We start from the raw sequence: 19,496 nt of genomic DNA, 5'->3' as shown, positions 1-19,496 counted from the left end.
TTTTACATTGTTTGCGTGCTTCCTTAACCTATCATTAACACATCTCCCAGTATGGCCAATGTACACTATTCCGCACCTTAAAAGAATTTCATAGACTACCCCTTATGCGTATTCAATAAAAGGCGGCCTGTGCTTTATGCCGCAGTCACGTTACTGGCTTGCTTCCGGGTCGGTCATTCTACAAAGCTTTTACAGCTTATGGGGAGCAGCGAACACTCGTAACGCTGAGCCACCTTTTCCAAATTGTGGGATAGTGTGTGAACGTAAGGTATCACAGCTACATTCTGCCTACGCTGTGCGCGGGTTTCGCACGTTTGTGGCTTTGTGCGCATATTTCTCAGCAGGTTCCCTGCAGTGTTCTTGGCAAAAAAAAAAAAAAGCCCTCCTCCATTGCACCCTGTGAAAGTGGATGTACAACGAAACGATTGCCGACGTTAGACGACGTTACTCAGAAACCAACCACCACTACACCACAAGCGACGTACGTAACGCGGGCACGCATGTATACGGAAGTGCAGCATACATGGCCCCCGCCAAGCGCAAGAGCCTTATGGAACTAAATGAATCTTTGAGGGTAAATTGTCAGAAAATGCGTAAAATACAACTTAAGCACAAGCTTCAGACATGATAACTTCGGATTGCAAATCGAGTATGCGGGAAAACATAATTCTGTTACGCGGAAACTGAAAGACAAAGCCCTTTTCTAGCTGCCATTTGAGGTCTGTCTGAGTGGCCACGGCCGGTAGGTGGCGGTACCTCAGATTAGTACCACAGAGAAAGGCGGAAAAAAAAAAGCGAGCTCGCCATGCAATAGGCTGCATAAACGTGCAGGGCGCCAGAAGAAAGGAAAAGCGCTTTTAAATTGAGGAGCAGTTAAATAGAGAACAAATCGGGGTGTATGCGATTATAAAAAACGCACCTTAGAGACTTAAAAGATGCACCAGTCATTGAGAATTATGTTTGGGAAGGTTGCAACAGAACTAAATCGAAAGGAAAGGGAGGGGGGCCGGAATGTTCAAATGGGAAAAAGCATATTCAAAGTGTCAAGGGCATCTTTGGTTTTCAGGCACAATGAGTGGAAATAAAACTTGGCTGGGCTTAACGTATTTATGAACGAGAAAACATTGCAGAGAGAAGAACCAAGGCTTAGCGGAATGCCTAAGTGCTGATATTAGGCGTTTTCGGAAATAATGCCGAAATTACCCTGTTAGGTGACATGAATGCCCACATACAGGATCTAGACGTTTATACCGACAACAACAGGAAGTTATTGCTGGACCTTTGTGAGCAACGTAACCTCGTTATCGTAATTACGGGCCGTAAATCTGATGGTCAGATCAGATGGGAAGTTGGAAATAGGCAATCGACTATTGGTTACTGTCTGATGACGGAAGATATTTATGATAAGTTCAGATCAGTTGAGATAAGTTGAGCCATTGGCGAGTAAGACTGTAGTAACACAAGGACTGGCCATAAACGCACCATTTTGAAAATGGGATATGTAGTTGTGAAGGAGAGCACGGAGCGAAGAATGGCCAGTCCAAATTTGAACGCTCAACAAATAACAAATATAGCCGCGGGAGTCGAGAAAGAACACGGCAAATGGCCAAGCAAAAAGTGGGAATACAGTGAGCTTCTAAATGTAATGACGAGAGAAATTAGGAAGGAGAAGCAACACGTTTGTTGGAAAACAAAAAGGAAGTCAAAAAAGCTGGTGGAACAGCGTGATACCCGAAGCATGATGCATGATGCGCATGCATCATGCATCATGCTTGTGCGCATGCGCACTTCGTGTAATATATATATATATATATATATATATATATATATATATATATATATATATATATATATATATATATATATCGTTTTTTTTGTGAGACCGAAAGTCCTCTCTCATGTTATATTAGTGGTCGCGTCATTTTGTGCATATACGCTAAGCGTTTAATTGGTTTTTTAGTGACGTGCCACAAGGGACCATGCACACTGTCCGACAGCCGCTGAGCCAATTCGTATATTTAAGAAGCTGTGTTGGTGCAGCTTAGTCTTGCAGAGGCCGCCAAATTTAATGTCTTGTCATCGGTCACAAGAAAAGCTAGCATAATAAAGTAACGGGGCACGAAAGGTCTTCACGAGTGGTTCAGGCAGCAATTGAACAACACTTTGAAATTGAACCTTCAGGCCATGCGTTCACACGCGCCAGTGCGTTCCGACAGGCTGCGCAGTGCTTTGAAGAAGTGAGAGGCAGCAATTTTTTGTTGTTGTTGCTTTTGCGTAACAAATGTTGAAGGACGAATATATATAATGACGGAATATATACCAGCTATACAAAAGCGATGACGGCGGTTCATCACACGGGGAAAAACAGCAACCATCACATACAGACGTTAGTGACAGTTCATCTGGCAGTTAGATCACCTTCCGGCTAAAGGATGGTTCTGTGTTTTGTTCTGGACTGATAGAACTCTAGTAATTAGAGTGAAATCAGAATCAAATTTATTTTCGCCATATATGCGGGTGCGCATGCAACGACCACTATTATGAGAGCAAGAGTACGTGGAGACCAGTGTGCAAGTCGCAAGAAGAAGATATATCGCGTAAGTATTACATTTGCTTTACCAAAAAGCACAAGATTTCAATACTTCAAAAACGGATATGTTTGCAACACTATTGTGTCGTTCATTATTGCTTTCTTCTTTTGTAGTTAAACTATCGAGAAAATAACTATTTAACGGGGAACAAAATTTAATCAAGTGGATATTGCATTAGACAGTTCTCGTAATAGTCATCTGAACTGCAGAAAGAGTCAAGCAAAATTGTTCGCGAACGGCGCGTTAATTGTAAACGGCCCTGTCGCAGCACAGAAAAAATCTTCAAACGAACTAAGCGCAGGCGACTCGTGGACTGTACAGTTCTAGGAAACATTTCAGTTAGATGTTTTCTCTGGGAAGGGTGAAAGAAGCGATTATACGAAGGCGAATTGTGAAGAGATGTCAAAATCTGCAATTTTTCTAGCTATTGTCGATTCGTCTAAGAATAATTAAGGCTGCATGCCAATCAATGTAAATCATAAAATAGAGCATTTCTGCTGTCGACGTGGATTTGATTGGGGAGAACTAGAGTTAGATCAAATTCTTCCAATTTTCGCTCAATTAACTAATGACGTTCAACAATCAAGCAGTTAAGAATTAATAAATTCATGGTATATCATGAGTGTTTTCCCAAGCGCCGTCTCCTGTGAAGCATATCTACCATTTTCGTGCAAAGCTCTCTGGAAAGCGTATTGACTGTGTATGCATGCATGCACCTATCGAACTTCGTGCACATATAGGCTTGATGCTTTGACGATAAATACTTATTAAATTTCAAATTATTTATTTCTGCCTTGTAAAGGTACAGACAGCAGAGGCGCAGAAAAAGCTGTCAGATACAGATTGACAAAGCCGCAGCCCCCTTTCGCTTGGCAGAGCCTTTACAGCGACACTTTTAAAACAAAGACAATTGCACCCGGTAATAACAGGTATACAATACTGAGCAAGTACAAAAGGAAACCAATCAAGATTATACGATATTTGTACAATACTCCCAAACAAGAAAACAGAACCTACATGCTAACGTACATAGCACCCAAAGTACTGTTCGACGCGTTGAAGAGGTCAAAATTATTGTTCACATAAGGTATATACATATTCGTATAGAGCTACCAATCCCTGCAAAATATAGAACGCAGATTCTCATTACACACACGCACGCACGCACGTGCACAGCACACACACCAAAAGGAAACGGCATGCGCGCTCACAGGAAGCGCCTGAAAAAAGAAAAAAAAAGGAAAAGTGTGGGGAACCGAGGTCGTCTTGGGCTATCACCTCTCACTCTCCCAGAAGGAATGAAGAGGTTCTTGGAAAGCAGGGACGGGCGATTCTCTCTGTCAGCATCAGCTCCCACCAGCGAGGACGGGGCGAGAAAGCGAAACGGGGCTTTCCTTGCTGTCTATTTTTTCTTCGTCAGGCCAACGCCGTCTGCTCGCAGGGGCGCAGGCGAGTTCCCGCCAAATGGCGCGGGGGCGCAAGCAGTTGCGTGAGTTGCCGCCAAATAGCTCTGGATGCCAGCTCGTTCCGCGTCTCTTGGTGGACTAGTTGGTGCATTTCTGCTATCATGGACTGCGCATATAAACGCAAACTACACAAAAGTGACATGGACAGCGCAAGCCCTTTCCATGCAGTGGAGCCGCCGTATCTCGCCGTTCAAGATATGCGTACTCGTAAGTGGCATTTTAATTTCACGTTGTGTAATGCATGACTGTCTTTTTCAAGTGAACAAAGGTCGCTTTGTATTGTGTAAATGGTTTTGCAACGTATGATAAACTCCTTGTTTTTCGGGCTTATTTTTTCTGACAGGAAGAAAAAAAAAGAGGCTTTACATGAGAACGGATCAAGCGTTCGAGAGTTGGGACAGGGAAATGTGAGACGTACTTTCATGTATATATTTCTAATATTATTTTTTCGTCTTGTATTCTCGTCAATTTTTCTCTAGGAAACACTGGAACGACACTGCTTAAATTGAAGCACAGTGTGCGAATGACCTGCTACGCTCGGAACTGTTATCACCATTCTGGAAGAAATCGGGTAAGACGCTTGTCTGGTTATTATTGCGGAAAAGTCATAATTAATTAGAAGTTGCTTTCGTTCCTTCCCACAGATGAAAAAACATAACTGTAAATACCTGTATGATATACGTCTGGTGCATTGCAGGTAAGAATGGATTGTGTGTGGCGCGCTTCACCGCATGTGGACTAGAGTAGATCTAGGAACATCAGACAAGAAGACACGTATGTGAAACCCTGCGGATAGCTCATATGTAAGTTCTTTCTCAATTTTTCTTTTGTTGCATTTTCGTAGTTTACGTGTAATACTTTGTCACCGCGGTCTCGACGTTATGTATACCTATACATTTGTCTCGTGGCAGTCTGCGTGCTATTTTGTTTGTGCAACTATGTGTTGTATTCATTTATCGCGCTGCCTGGGTGGTTTTTTTTTTCACTGATATTCCGACCAAAGTCGGTAAACCTATCCTTCCTGTCCTCATGTTTCCTTGGGCGGCTCTAAAGCGTATCTTAGAGGAATATTTAGCTTCAGATTCCCGCATGGAACAGATGGTAAATGACATGCTGTGTTTTCTTTTTAGAGAAACTATGTATTCATGTTTAATATTTGGTTGATTTTCATTTTGTCATTCATACAATACCGCAGCCATATGCCATTCTGTCATAGAACGTTGTTTCTAGATATATTTGTTTTATGTAGTTAAAACATTTGAAACGAGAGCGTTTCTTATCCTGGCCATTATTTTTTACAGACCACGATAACCACGTATTTGGATGTCTGGTTTAACTCTACGTGCGCTGGTTCGTGCAGGTGAACTTTTTTTCCAGATACGGAGGAACGGACACCGGTCGTACCGTGAGCACTATTCTGCAGGACATACTTACAAATGAAGCTGCACTGCAGTTCAGCTGGAAATGGTCGCAGGGGAGGAAGCACGCCTTCGTGAAGCTCATGGCCATCACGAATATAAGTAAGAAATATGGCATAACAATCAGCTTTCTAGTGCACGTTGCGAACATCGGTACCAACTGCATGCTTAGTTTTTTTTTCTTCATTCAAACAAGCTGCTGCTTATTGCATCTTGCTGCGTCCAGTATTAGCATTTTCTTTAATAAAATAATGCCGTAATAAGTGAGTTCTACTTGCGGCGTCCATATTTTGCCACTGCTTTTGAGGAGTTTGTTTTGCTTCACCATATAATATATGCTGTATATGCTGTTTCTGCTTTAACCCATGTATGCTAACTGTTTTCTGCAAAACATAGACCTATCATCGTTGCCATCATGTCAGCAAGTATATGTATCATGCCATAAGCTTCCCCTCTTGCCTCTCCACATTTACCTATTCACCTCCTTGTGCCGCTTGGCGCGCTCCGGGCTCCGGCGCGTTCTTTGTCTCAGCGTTTCAACTCGGCTGTTTCATACAGCGCTCACGGGAAGCAACAAGACCTATCGTGGTGTAAATAGCCGCGCTACCTATAGACACAGTAGCCACTGTGTATGCGTGTTTTGCTATGGTTCCGTGTTCAGTTCCCCCTATTGCTAACGACATATAAATTACCAACTATCCGGTACTTACACGATTTGTGTCGTCCAGCCACTCTTCCTGACAGCTTCGATACTGATTTGCACGTCACTAATATTGCTTTGTTGTCGTTTCTTTAATGTTTCGTGAATATCTGACTTATGATGTTTTTGATTGTTTCACTTCTTCAAATGGAATGCGACTCACCAACTGAACTATAAAGCGGGGGCAGCTTTCTTATATGTGCCGCTTTTTTGCAGCATTTGTGAGGAGCACGTTCCCTGACGCTTCACTAGCATCAGTGGTGGAGTCGCGAAACACTGGTTGGTTGGAGCAGCTGACAGGGATGGAGGCCGGAATGAAAGAAGGCGCCGTGACCCTGCTTCAAGCCCACCAAATATGAACTAGTGTTTCAAACTTGTGAACGTGTCGGTGTACATATCCAATTTAAGACAATTACAAGAAATAAAGACCTGTATCAGAATCTTTTGCCTGGCATTTATGTGGCATGAAAAGTACAAAAAAGCGTTCGCTTTCGTGTGGTACTTCTATGCCGGCCACCACACAAGCATGATGCATGATGCGCATGCTGTTGTAAATGCATGATGCAAAAGCTACGATTATTCGGGGCGTCAAAAGCAACGTCGGCTTTCAGCACCGGGCCGGTGCAATGCCGACCATTATTGTCGTCAGGGCCATGGCTGGCCCGCGTGTGGCATGCGCTCGGCTGCGTTGGCCAAATAGAATGGCCCTACGGCTGGCCGACTGACTACGTACCTAAAGCCTTGGTAGGCCCTCGTATGGGACGCCGTCGGCCAAGTCGGCCACAGTGGTCGGGCCTACATCGATTGCCGACGATCGGCCGACGTTAGGCCAATGTCAATCCCCAAAGCTGGGCCGCCCTTGGTTGCCGAGGTCGGGCCAGCCGTTTTGCAGTCGGTCGGAGACGTCGGGCCGACTCTTTGCCACGGTCTTTTCGTTGCTTGGGTTGCCATGTGCTCCCAGAGCGAGCCTACCCACACCACGTTGCCTAATTTCCAACTGTTGCCGGGTCTCTGTTCTAATACATAGAACTGCATTGGCAAAAGTCAGGCCTGGTACCATTACCCCCTTCCATATCCCTCGTACTACCTCGTACCTATTGTAGTTCCACAGTGCCCTACTCTTCATAATCGCTGCACTTCTGTTACCTTTAGTCGTTAGATATTTTTCGTACTCTGTCAGATACTCAATGTCATTATTTATCCACACCCCAAGGTACTTGTATTTATCGACTATCTCCAGCGTGGCCTCCTGTATCTTATGCTCGCTGCAAATGTTATCATTAAAAATCATGACTGCTGATTTTTCTTTGCTAAACTTCAAGCCTAATCTGTCTCCTTCTGTACCACATATGTCCATTAATTCCTGCAGATCTTCTGCATTGTCAGCCATTAATACAATATCTTCCGCGTACATCAGTCCTGGTAATGACTGTTCAATCAATTTTCCTTGTTTGAAAAATGATAGGTTGAAGCCGAGTCCGCTTTGCTGTATTTTGGCCTCTAAACCTTGTAGGTACAGCATAAACATTAGAGGTGACAATGGGCACCCCTGCCTAAGCCCCCGCCGAATCATTACAGGCTCCGAAACCTGCTTTTCCCATTGTATAATCACCCGGTTACCTTTATAGATATCTTTTAAGAAATTGGTTACTCCATCTTGCACTCCTAAAGTTTCCAGAATGCCCCACAAGCCCTCTTGAAGTACACTGTCATAGGCTCCCTTGATGTCCGAAAAAGCCAGCCATAGGGGTCTGTGTTCCTTTTCAGCTATTTCAATGCACTGTGTTAGCGAGAACAGATTGTCTTCTAGCCTCCTATGCTTCCGGAACCCATTTTGTACCCAAGTACCCCCTCGTTCGCTACCCATGCCTGCAGTCTGTCCTTTATAATCTGCATAACCACCCTGTAAACCACTGACGTCACTGTTATAGGCCGATAGTTATTTATGTCAGCTTTGTCCCCCTTTCCCTTATATATCATTTTCATCCTACTTAGCCTCCATTCGTCAGGTACTTTACCATCCACTAGCATTTTGCTCACCACCTCCCTCAATGCTTTCTTAGATTTCGGGCCCAATTTCTTTATTAACGTAATTGGAATACCATCGGGGCCTGCCGATGTGCTACTTGGTACGCTCTTCTCAGCCCTTTCCCACTCTCTTTGTCCAAGCGAAAGCAGTGGGTTGACCGGGCTATCCCTCTCCAACGTACTGCATGTAGCATTTCTCTGTTTTGTAAATTTTTCCCTCATCATGGTTCCTATATGCTCCATTGCCTCCTCTCCCTCTAACCGAGTACCTTGAGCTGTTACTATATACCTCTGCTCTAGGCTTGTCCTATTACCCAAGGAGTTCAGATGTTGCCAGAATTTTCTAGCTGCCTGTTTATCTTTTTTATTGCTTATTTTTGACAGCCATTGGGACCCTTTTGTCTTTATTTTCTCGTTGATCAAATAGGATGCTTCCCTTTTGCATTTTATGTAGTTTACCCATTTCCCCTCTACTTCTGCTTCAGGTTCTCCCTTACTTTTGGAGTACCTGTGTTCCCTGGAGGCTTCCTGACGTTTCTTTATGGCCTTCTTAACCTCTTCATCCCACCAGCTCTTGAGTTTTCGTATCCCTAGCCTTGTTTTCCTGACTCGCGCCTTACCTAGCTCACGCTCAAATAGTCTCATTAACTTTGGGTAAGTCCAATCAGTTTCAGTACCCTCTGATATTTCCTCTTCAATTTGTTTGGCCGCTATTTCCACTTGGTCTTCTGAGTAAAAAATCACATCTGGCGTTTCCTCGCGCGTCGTTCGTGCTTTAGTTTCCCTCTTAAAACTCAACTTGATACGTTTGTGGTCGCTACCTATACTTCTGGAGCCCTGTTCATCTATAATCATGGCTCCTAATCTATCGTACATCCTATGTGACATTAACGCATAATCTATTGTCGAGTGTCGACCCCCTACCTCCCATGTTATGATCTCGTCACACTTTTCAGTAGAGTTACAGACAACTAAGTTAAGCCTCTCACACATATCCAGCAGCATGTTACCTGTGGAGTCTGTGTACCCATCCATGTATTCAACATGCGCATTCATGTCTCCTAATACAATTACTTCACATCCTTTTCCTAGCTCATTGATGTCCGCTGCTATACAGTCCAACATTTTTTTGTTTTCCTCTTTAGCATTTGATCCTGTCCAAAGGTATACAAAGCCTATAAGTGTTTTCGCCCCTGCTACTTTTCCTTTTAGCCATAAATGCTCCTTGCATTCCTGTTTGACCCTTTGCCAATTTGTATTTTTATGAATGAGTGCTCCAATTCCCCCACCCTTTCTGCTACCCTGCACTCTGTTGCAGTATTCCCATGCATAATCAGGGTTACAGGGCGGTTGTTCCAGGTCCCTAAGATGTGTCTCTACAACCCATAAACCATTAAGTTCTCCTGTCTTAGTTATTCTTCGATTTCCTCCCAGTTTAGCCTATTTCTGCCACCTTGCATGTTAATGAACCCTATGTCTGACTTAATTTGGCTCTTGCGCTTATTCCTGTCACCTCTCCTACAGTACCGATGTTTGCGTGTTTGTGGCTCCTGCCTCGAATCGTCCACGCCTACACTATCTTGTTCGCTCGCAGCGCCCTCTCAAAATTTTTCCACGCGCAGCTCCTCAGCGAGCTCTGTGTCAGCGAGAGAGCACCTTGGTCTAGGTCAAGGCATTGGTCTAGTACACTCTAGTGTAGAGGAAGTCATGTGGTATTTCTCCATATATTTCTCCCTGTAGCGGCCATGTTGTCGGGGCACAACAGAGGTTTTGTTGTGGTGGTCACAGTACGGTGTACTGCATACTATAGAGTTTCTCACTACATTTTATGCTGCATACAGAGGGAGAAACCTTTCTCTATGGAGGGGATATCTGGGGGTATGGCCGGTAGGGCTTCACCTCAGTTTTTTTCTTTCCTCCATGGTCTGAGGCAGTCCTGGACAGTTCGGGCATGTTCGGGTCAGGGACCGTTGAGTTTTCCGGGACGAAAAATCAAAGAGGCAATGCAATATGCCATGCGACCCTCAAAAACGCGGTCTCCGAAATCTGAATTTTTTGTTAAGGGGGGGGGGGGGGGGAAGAGGCAACCGTCGCTGAGGGGCGGATTGGGACACCACCATCGGATATTTCCCCTCTTCCCCTTCCCTTACGTAGAGTAGCAGGCCAGATGCTCCATTATCCGGCCGACCTCTCTACATTTTCCAATCATTAAAATACTTCTTCTTCTTCTTCTTTCCTTCTTCCATGGTTAAAAGCATAGAGTTTCCTACAAATATTACGTAGGAAACTCTATGGTTAAAAGCTCTTATGCTTTCAAACATGGTTATGAACAATGTTTAACCGCGTCTGCGATAGTGTCAAAAAAATTGTTGCGCAAGCTTTTTGTGATCAGTGGCACCAATCAGCAACGCAAGAAAACCCGTCAGAAAAAGAAGTGCAACCCAAAGAGGTGCACAAAAAAGTAAAAGGAGTCAAAGGAAAACCAGCCAACTGAGAAGAGTGGGGAGAGCGCTAGTAGGCTAGTGGCTTTGGCACTGGCACTCCTGAGAGCGCTACGATCCTCGTAAATTGTCGAATGTTGGTATTTTCAATGTCGCAAGTGCAAGCTGTGGAATACAGCGAAGCGATTGAATAGAAATTGCGGTTTTGTTATTGTAACTAGCTTCGGGAAACCGTCGGAGGTTTCAGCATGGTGACCATTCATCAGTCTTATATGGTAAGACGATCCTTGTAAAGCGCGTGTGAGCCTGTCGCAGAAGTGTGACGTTCAGTGTTATAAGCCTATTTGTTCTTTTTAAGTTGTGCTAAAGTTCACCAGATGAAGGAACTAATGAAGGCTACACGAATCAGTTCAGTGCATATGCAATTGTCGCTATAGTTATTCCTCCGCATTCTACTTAACGTCGATCCTCGCACTCGGCTTGAGTGGCGGGGTGTGCTTGAGGCTCATGCGTATGGCTATGCGTTACAGTGATATTTGGTGCAGGTCATTGAGGTACGATGTATATGTGTATGCCGTTTAGAATTGTTTGGGCAAGGTTCTGACTGGTATTGCAGAACTCGCGGGGACCAGTAGCGCTGAACTAGCGTCACAAGTTGGTGGCTGGGCGTAAATATATTTAGTTTTTTTTTCTTTTTACCAGTAACAACGTGTCATTATTTCGTATTATTGGCGGCGCCTCCAGGACACCAAAGCGGCAACAGGTACACCAAAGCTAGAACCTGCATTGGGCCATTGGTTGGGGCTCGCCGACGCCTGCGCGTGCCCGCGGTGTGTATAAGCCAATCTTATAACACCCCCTGACACGCTCCGGCCCCGGCGGCTCCAACCCACGCACCGTCCTGCTTCCAGCTTTGACCTCCCTGCTGCCCCTTGGGTGCTTTGAAGATCCTGCACCGCCTGCTTGATTATAACGCTGTGTCTAAATGTACTACGTTGGCCGTACGCGAATCCCAAAGCTAAAGGTACGTCGGACGTCAAGAATGAAGACTTTCTCGCGCCTGCGGCGCCCGTGCTGAGTCAGTCATGCCTGATTATACCTTTGTCGCGCCTCACGGCGCTCTACCTTCAAAATAACGTCGCTGATTTTCCCGGGGGAGCGACAGGGGCCCTAGTAGAGACCGGGCCTGCTCTCCTGGCGCAGTATCTTCGCTCGTGCCAGGCTTTTCGTATGCTGCTCTCCGTGACATTTCAAGAGTGTTTTAATGCTTCCTTTTGAGTTGAAACGTCCTTCAGCAAAAGCACGTGCAAAAATCTGTAGACGGGAGCCGCGGAGCTAGCGAAACGGAAGCTCCGACATATATTTAGCTTCTGGGATTCCAGTACGTCTGGCGTACCGTTAGACACTTCGTTATTATAATTTCAGGTGCTCTCCTTAGGCCTTCGTTTGACGATTACATGTGCCCTTCTGGAGCAGTACTTGTAAAAAAAGTAAATCTATCATCGCGACTAGCAAAAGCACCCTGCAACAAAAAAAGTTACCTGCCACTTCTGCAACACCAGTCAGAACCTTGCCGTTGTTTGAATTGCTATCAACAGCATCATAGTGTAAGGTGTGACTGGAAATGCACAGTTCACGAGATTGTTCAGCATTCAAAGTGACCATGACTTATTTTGACAGGTCGTCGAGTGCAATAGATCGTACATTGACCTCCTCTTTTTTCACGATCCTGAAAAATGCTTGGAAGGAATTATGTAAGTTCATCAATTTCAATGCCCGTATTGTGCTGTGGTTTTATCATGACATCATCCTGCTTGTGTTTCAGTCAGTTGAAAAACTCTGTGATCGGAAGCAACAACCAGAAAGCCACGGTCATACGAATGGGCCTTGTTCCGAGGTAAAGTCCACATTTCATTTGCATTTTTTGTGTGTGCAACTAATGTGTGGAAAAGTCGCACAGGATCACAAGTTGCTTATGAAATTGTGTACAAGAAGTCTAAACATGGGAACAGGAAAAATATAAAGACAAATTGACATAACTTTTCATTTAGTTTTTACTGTTCCAACCAATTTGATAGGTTGTGTGCAAAAGCTGAGCTTGTGCTTTTCTTATTGTTTTTGTGCATTTTATTGGAACACACCATAGCAGGCAAGCATCATTTGCACTAATATGGCACTGGAATTCTCATGCATAAGTTACAAATAAAACCCTCTCCACATTATTGGTGTATAATACGGTAGCATTGCTGTCCTGAATGTATAGGGATAGCGACTAGGTTTTGAAAGGTAGACATAGCATTGAATTGCATATTGGCTGAATGCAGGTTGTTGCAGATATTGCGCGAGGAGTCTCATCCACAGCTTTTGTGCGAAACAGCAGTGATCCTAAACAGCCTGGCTAAGGGCACAGAAGAGAATGTCAAGGCTCTTCTTGATGCAGGTGTGCTACCAGTATTGCTTCAAGGTGAGTGTAACCAGCCAGTTGGAGATCTCCCGAGTATAATGAACACAGCTCTGGCTTTGCTCATGAGCCAACTTTTCTTTCCGTGTGTGCAGGCTTCCAAAAGCATACACAACTGCTTCCGTGCGGTGAGCAGTACTCATTTTAAGCTTGGCTTTTTGCTTGTCTCTGCTGCGTGCAAGGGCCTGGCTTGTGAATGCTGCTGCTTTGAGTTTATACCGCATAAAAGGTGTTTATGCTGGTAGGAAAAATACGCACTTGGCACACATGCAGAACCTCTGCAAAAGTAGGCTTTCTGGCTTGGAGAAAGCTTGACCTATTGCTTTTCTGTGTTCGTAAATATGTGTGGGAGCAGAAATTGCATGTGCATTAGTAGCAAAATACTGTCTCAAGTTGCTTAGCGAGTGGGTTATCTTTGGACTGTCTGTCCACACAAACAAAAAAATGCACTCTTCAATACAATTGAGTATGCTTGAATCCTTGCAGTGCAATAGATAGCTTGTATGGGATGTCATAAACACATCTAAACATGCTGGTCCTCCAACATGGCGGCTAGGGTGATGTCAGTGTGTCATTCGCTGTCATGGGTAACTTGCTTCAATGACTTGGAGATGCAGTCAAAACGTTCTTGCCGTATGTGCCAGAACCATGGCAGAACCATTGTGTGAGGTGCCAACACACGCATGTTCTCACCATGCTGGTCTTCCTACATGATGGCTAGGTTGATGTCAGTGGAAGCCATCAATAGACTGTTCAATGTCTAGTCTCTGATAGTGTAGTAGCTGTTCAAACAAATGTGCATTGTCATTTACAGTTGAAATTGTCTGCAAAAGATGGCTACAAGTAAATAGATATGGGTCATATGTATTGAAAGTTACAAATATTAGTAATAGCTGTCAAGACAGATGTGTGCTCAAGTATATGGTACATACCCCAGTGCACCGTATTGTTAGGCCAGCAGTGTACTAACAGTACGGTTCATTGAGGCATGTTGTTCCCGATTTTAAAAAATGGGGTTGAGATGTCAACATATTTTATTTATTCAAGTTCCAGGTTTTCTTCAATAAAACTTCAGAAGGGTTTCTACTTTTTAGATTGTTCTGTGAAGCTGCAATCAAGATAGTTCCTGACAGTTTAGCATGGTGCTTGAGAATGTTTTTCTGAAGGTGGTAACAAATAACACCTGATTCCCCGATTTACCAGTGCTGTTTCCACTTTAAGGCCTGTTAACAGAGACAATGGATGAGCACAAGCATAGGCAAAACGTTTTTATGAGATAACCCCTGGACCGATTTTGATGAAATTTGTTGCATTTCAAAGAGAAAGTTAAATTCTAGTGACTGTTGGAAGCGGAATTTCGATTTAGGGCTTGAATTTTCTTAAAACGATTTTAAAATATTTGACCGTTTGAAAAAAATAGAAGCATGAAGTTTACAAATTCATAGCTCTGCATCAAGAACCGATATCGCGCTTCTGTAAACGGTATCCATTAGATCATTCAAAGCGGACAAATTCAATATATCATTCTACATCTTATGTGAATTTGTTATGTTGGTTACAACGGTTTTGCAAAAGTTGTATTTCCCTATGATTATATTTTTTTATATTCATGTGTAACATATCAATTTTGTTCGCCTTAGATGTACTATTACATGCAGTTCACAGAATTGTATTAACATTTTTAGTGGTTGAGTTACACAGTTGTAAACTTGATAGTTTCGTTTTTTGAAAATTTTCGATTTTTGCCAATATTTATTAAAAAATTGACGACCTAACTCAAAAATTCGAAACCAACAGTCACTAGATTTTAAGTTTGTCTTTTAGATACAACAAACCTCGTCAAATTTGGTGTAGTGGTTGCCGAGAAAAACGAATTTTCTTTTTACATGTATCTAGAGAGGAGCACTCGAGCTAAAGCTTCCTCTTAAGAGGAATATCAAGTTGAGCTGGTCTGGTAAACAATTCTACTTGAATACCGACAACGTCAGTCTTGCTGTGAGCAGAAACTTGGTAAGCCAGAGTGCACGTAGGACACAGAAGTGGGTAACATTGCCACAGTGAAGTTCCCAAAACAGCTTCCCATGACATCATGGATTTTGACAGCATCTGCTTGAGTCTAAATTTTATCAGTCAAGGAAGGTTTACAGTGCACTGTAAAGGAAATAGTGGGTTTTTCTAAGATAAAGAAACACTGTCCAGTGCATGAAATTACTTTGAAATCCATAATTTCATACTGGTGACTTTGTGCTGTGGTTTAGGGGTGAATAACAAAGAGGTATGGACTTCATTTTTTTACTAGTAATCAATTTTTACTACCAAATAAAGCAAGATAATGTTTGCAAATAACCTCTTACAAGTCTAAACTGATTTGTTGTTAAGTGACCTGCGTAGTTTATTTTTCTTTGCTGTTAGCTGTGGCTTACCAGCTGTTAAATGAGCTAGGATTAGGCAGGCCCATTGTCTGTGATGCATTGAAGCTGTTGCTAAGAAGTCTTCAGTTCATGGCAATGCCTGTGTGTGAACATTGTTTTGGGAAAGTAATTCAATTTGCCATAACATGTTTCAGTGGTACGAAAAACTGCTTGGGTGATAGCAAATTACGTAATATTTAAGTTCTATGGTATTATACCATCAACATTCCAAATAGCCTGTTTGCACCCTGATGAAGAGAACTTGCTATTTTAGTGCCGTAATAGGGGGAGCGGGCTACAAGACGTACATGCATTTTAATTCAAGGCTGAATTTTAACAGATAAAAAATTGATGAATTTGTTTATTTTGAACATTTGTCTTAGGTTTCAATCTTCTAGCAGCACTGTGTTAAAGGGACATGAAAGGGACGGTAAATTAGCTAAAACTGATAGTGTTCATTCCAAATTGTATTTTTGCTTATTTCGTGGAAAGGGGTTCTCTGTTAAAGGAGAAAATTAAGGGTAATTTTTCTTTTTTTGAATTCCGGGGTGAACACCCAGCTTCAGTCCGTTGGTGTGGCATCACGAAAAGTAAATTCGTTCTCAGCTAAGTTAGATTCCTCATAATTTTTGTATTTGGGTCATTGTGACACAGTAAAAGTTTAAGAAACTTGCTAACTTTAGCGTTTATCTCTTTTAGGAGCTATGTGGTCCATTTTTACCAATAAAAAATTCACTCTGCTCAAGCAGACACTGTCAAAATCTTTGATGTCACAGGGAGCTGATGTGGTGTTGCCATGCATCATACATATTTGTGTGCGTTTCTTTTTTTCATGCGAAAGCATTAAAAAAAAAAGAAACGCTCATTGAGTGAAAAAGCCAGCTCCCAGTGTTTGTAGAAAAATTTCCGTTGACTGCGATGCCACATCGCGAACCCACTTTGACAGAGTTTTCCCGTTGGCTGCGATGCGGCGCCACAAGTGCACCTCGACGGAGCAGAGCTCGTGAAAGGGAACACATGCTGCCCATGGTATTGCGTGAAGGGAGAGGGTATCTCTGTGCTGCCATGTCGCCTTCACTTTCATTCTCGGGAGCCTGTGTTATCCATGTGTTCCCTGTCCACGTAAGCTCTCGCCTGCATTTTGACTGCGCTTTGGTAAGGCCAAATCAAAATGTTCCAAGCGTCTCGATGCATTTGCTTGCCCGTGAGGAGTTCATAACTCGAATAACTCGAAGGACCGCTTAATGGCATTCAATTGGACATTAATGTTTTTGCATTCACAACTCCTAAGTGCTTAGGCTTCCTCGGATTTTTTTTTTCTTATTAAGCCTCCTCTTGCGGTAAAAACTTAGATTTTATTGTATTGCAAAGGGTAATGCTCAACTTATTTTTCTTTTTAGTGTCCTTTTAAGTTAACAAGTGGCTGAATGGTGTTTGGGACATGAGCTACATTGAACCTGTCTAATTTTATATACTGCCTTAATATGTCTGGTTTGCTTGTTTATTCACTTGTGCAAGTCAAAACGAAAAACCCCTTGCTAGTATTTTGATGCACTGCTTGCTGTCGTCTTGTATACCTTGATAGGGGTGTGCAGAAAGAGTGTAGCCTGCTCAGCTAGCACTGTGCATGTCAACCGACAGTGTGCTTGCACTGGTTGCATGCGACAGTGCACCTCACATTCTGTGGACCACACTTTCATTAATGTTTCAGGAAAGATGCAATTTTCAGAGTTGAGATAAAGGCAAGGGCTTTTTTTAGCAATGCACTGTTTTGAGCTGCAAACACATCATTTGTATGATGTACACGAATGAGCAAATTAATTGGCTTTTATAGTTAGTATAAGTAATTTTTGAGCACATGTGGCAATTGTGAACCAGTAGGCACCATTAAGGCATTTCCATTTTTAGGGCGTTGGCACCGCTTTCAAAATATTTTGCCATGTTATTTGCCTCTGAAGAATTTCTTGAACGCCCCCTGCGGCAGCACTGCATAGAAAGCTGATGTGTTTCATGGCACATTTTGTGGATGCATATCTTAAAACTGGTGTTTGTCTCAGTATACCTAATAACTGGAAATGTCCTGAGTTCTGGCTTATTTCAATTTTGCGACTGCAACATGTGCTCTAGAGCAACCAAGAAAAATGTTGATTAGTGAGCTTTTGATGGTCATGTTGATAATTTGCATTCATCATGTACTTTTAGACTATAGTGGTTAATAACACATTGCACAGATAATGTAGCCTTTTTATCTCTTCTACACTGTGTTAAAAAGGTTTAATAATCATGGTTTCAATAAGCAGTGCAATGTTTTATGTTGGTAAATGCTGAATTGTTTGCATGTCATGCTCTTGAACATGTTGCGGTATTCTTTGACCCACTTCTTTTGCTGCATTATGGTAAAGTTTGAGACTTTAAATAGATACAATGCGAAGGAAGAATTAAAGGAATCTGTTCAATGTTTCTATTTTTGACACCAGAGTACATGCCACTAGTTGTGGAAAAAGAGAAATCACCTGATGGGTTAAAAAGGCCTTGTCTGATTTTAGGTGCCTGGCATGAAATTGGGTAGTCTTGTCTGTGCTAGGTGATTGGTGGCACAGTGGTCTGTGCAGGCTTGCTTGCACCCACCACTTACAGGAACTTTCTATCTTGCTATCAGCACCAGGATGTCTTCAGTGGCCAAACACAGCATTGGAACAGAGTTGAAATGTTGCTAGCTATGTAGGACCCCTGTTGATAGGGATGATGTGCTTTCCTGAACATTATCTGATGCCACAGCATGCCCCAGAATGGTGACGGTGGGCAGTGCTTCAGCTTTAGTGTGCTGCCATTTATAGCTAGTTGAACCTGTAATTATTTCTAGCTTGCATATTTCAATTTTTACGTAATACAGCCCATTCAGTATTTACTTATAGGTGATTACCTCTGCCTTTGTAATTATAAACAACATAGTATTCTACACATTCTGCACTTTTGATGTCCCAGAAGCTTTTCTTTAGTACACTCGTGAAGTGCATTTAAAGAGTAAATTTTAGAATTCGGTTCCTGATCTTGTTGTTTTGGAGTTTAGTTAACTCCTTATTTTTAGTGAACTCCCTGACATTCAGTTAAGGATTTAAGTTGCCAAGAAATATTTAATTAAGCAAGAGCATGCCTGACCTATGACAAAGGCATTCCGGCCAAAAACGGCCACGTCGCAAACAGTTGTACCCTGTGCAAATCCATGGCGATTTGGAGTGTGCCTTGTGTTTTTTCGCCCACTGTTGAATATCAAGGTACACTAACAAATGGTCGGAGAGGTATGCTGGTAAATAGTGCTTATTAATATGCCAGTAAATGTGAAACAAGAAAAGACAGCAGACTTTAGTGATTCCGTCGGCTCTGAACCCATTTACTATGACAGCAACATTCTCCTTGAAGACCACCATCTTAATTCTGCTTGCCTGCTTTTTCCTCAAATAATTACGTTTACCCACTGCGTGAGTCGTGGTGTAAGACGATTTAATAATTTTGTACTTTACTTGAACGGTTAGTAATTAGAGACATTACAGGCAATAAGAAATAAGAAGCCACAGAATGGGTTTCTCCTTGTGCGAAAAAATGGTATTCGTATGTTCCGTTGCTAAGATTTCAAAAACATGTTTTGATGCTGGGCATGCAAGCGCAATTCGTCAACAGTTGTAGAGAAAGCATTTTATTCTACTAGAATAGGAGGAATGGAATGGACCAGTTCAGCCACTCCAGGAGTGCGAATGGTCCTACTCTCACCAATTAGGGGAGTTAAAAGAAGTGGAATTATGGGGATCTCCACTCTCCAGACGCGAGTGGGAATGGAATGGAGAGCACTTCCCCTCAACTCTGGTGTGAGTGTTTGTCTTGAAAAGATTATGCCCCAACAGGGCAGTGGGTTGCTTTTGCTGGGGCATGTGAACTTGAGTCCGCAAGTTAAAAACCTTTTTATTGTTCTCCAGCTACAAAGT

General features: G+C 42.9%; 1 protein-coding gene across 8 annotated transcripts in view; it reads left to right on the top strand.

Annotated features, from left to right (window-relative positions):
* The first annotated feature begins 10,679 nt into the window (after positions 1-10,679).
* Positions 10,680-19,496, top strand: part of LOC142566136 (armadillo repeat-containing protein 8-like) — a 99,196-nt gene continuing 90,379 nt past the window's right edge. The window contains exons 1-5 of one of the 8 annotated variants that reach the window (XR_012824977.1): positions 10,680-10,919; positions 12,325-12,398; positions 12,470-12,541; positions 12,969-13,108; positions 13,201-13,233. Coding sequence is in view for 7 of the 8 variants with exons in the window: in XM_075676953.1 (XP_075533068.1) it covers positions 10,893-10,919; positions 12,325-12,398; positions 12,470-12,541; positions 12,969-13,108; positions 13,201-13,233 (346 nt within the window). In the remaining variant the exon portion in view is untranslated. Of the gene's footprint in view, positions 10,920-10,962; positions 11,199-12,324; positions 12,399-12,469; positions 12,542-12,968; positions 13,109-13,200; positions 13,234-19,496 lie in introns of those variants that run through there. The other 7 variants (XM_075676953.1, XM_075676947.1, XM_075676948.1 and 4 more) reach the window with 7 other exon arrangements.

This window comes from Dermacentor variabilis, unplaced genomic scaffold, assembly GCF_050947875.1.
Source record: "Dermacentor variabilis isolate Ectoservices unplaced genomic scaffold, ASM5094787v1 scaffold_12, whole genome shotgun sequence".
In the NCBI taxonomy this organism is placed as follows: domain Eukaryota; kingdom Metazoa; phylum Arthropoda; class Arachnida; order Ixodida; family Ixodidae; genus Dermacentor; species Dermacentor variabilis.
Note: the sequence above shows the minus strand (reverse complement) of the source record. Positions and strands in the feature narration are given on the sequence as shown.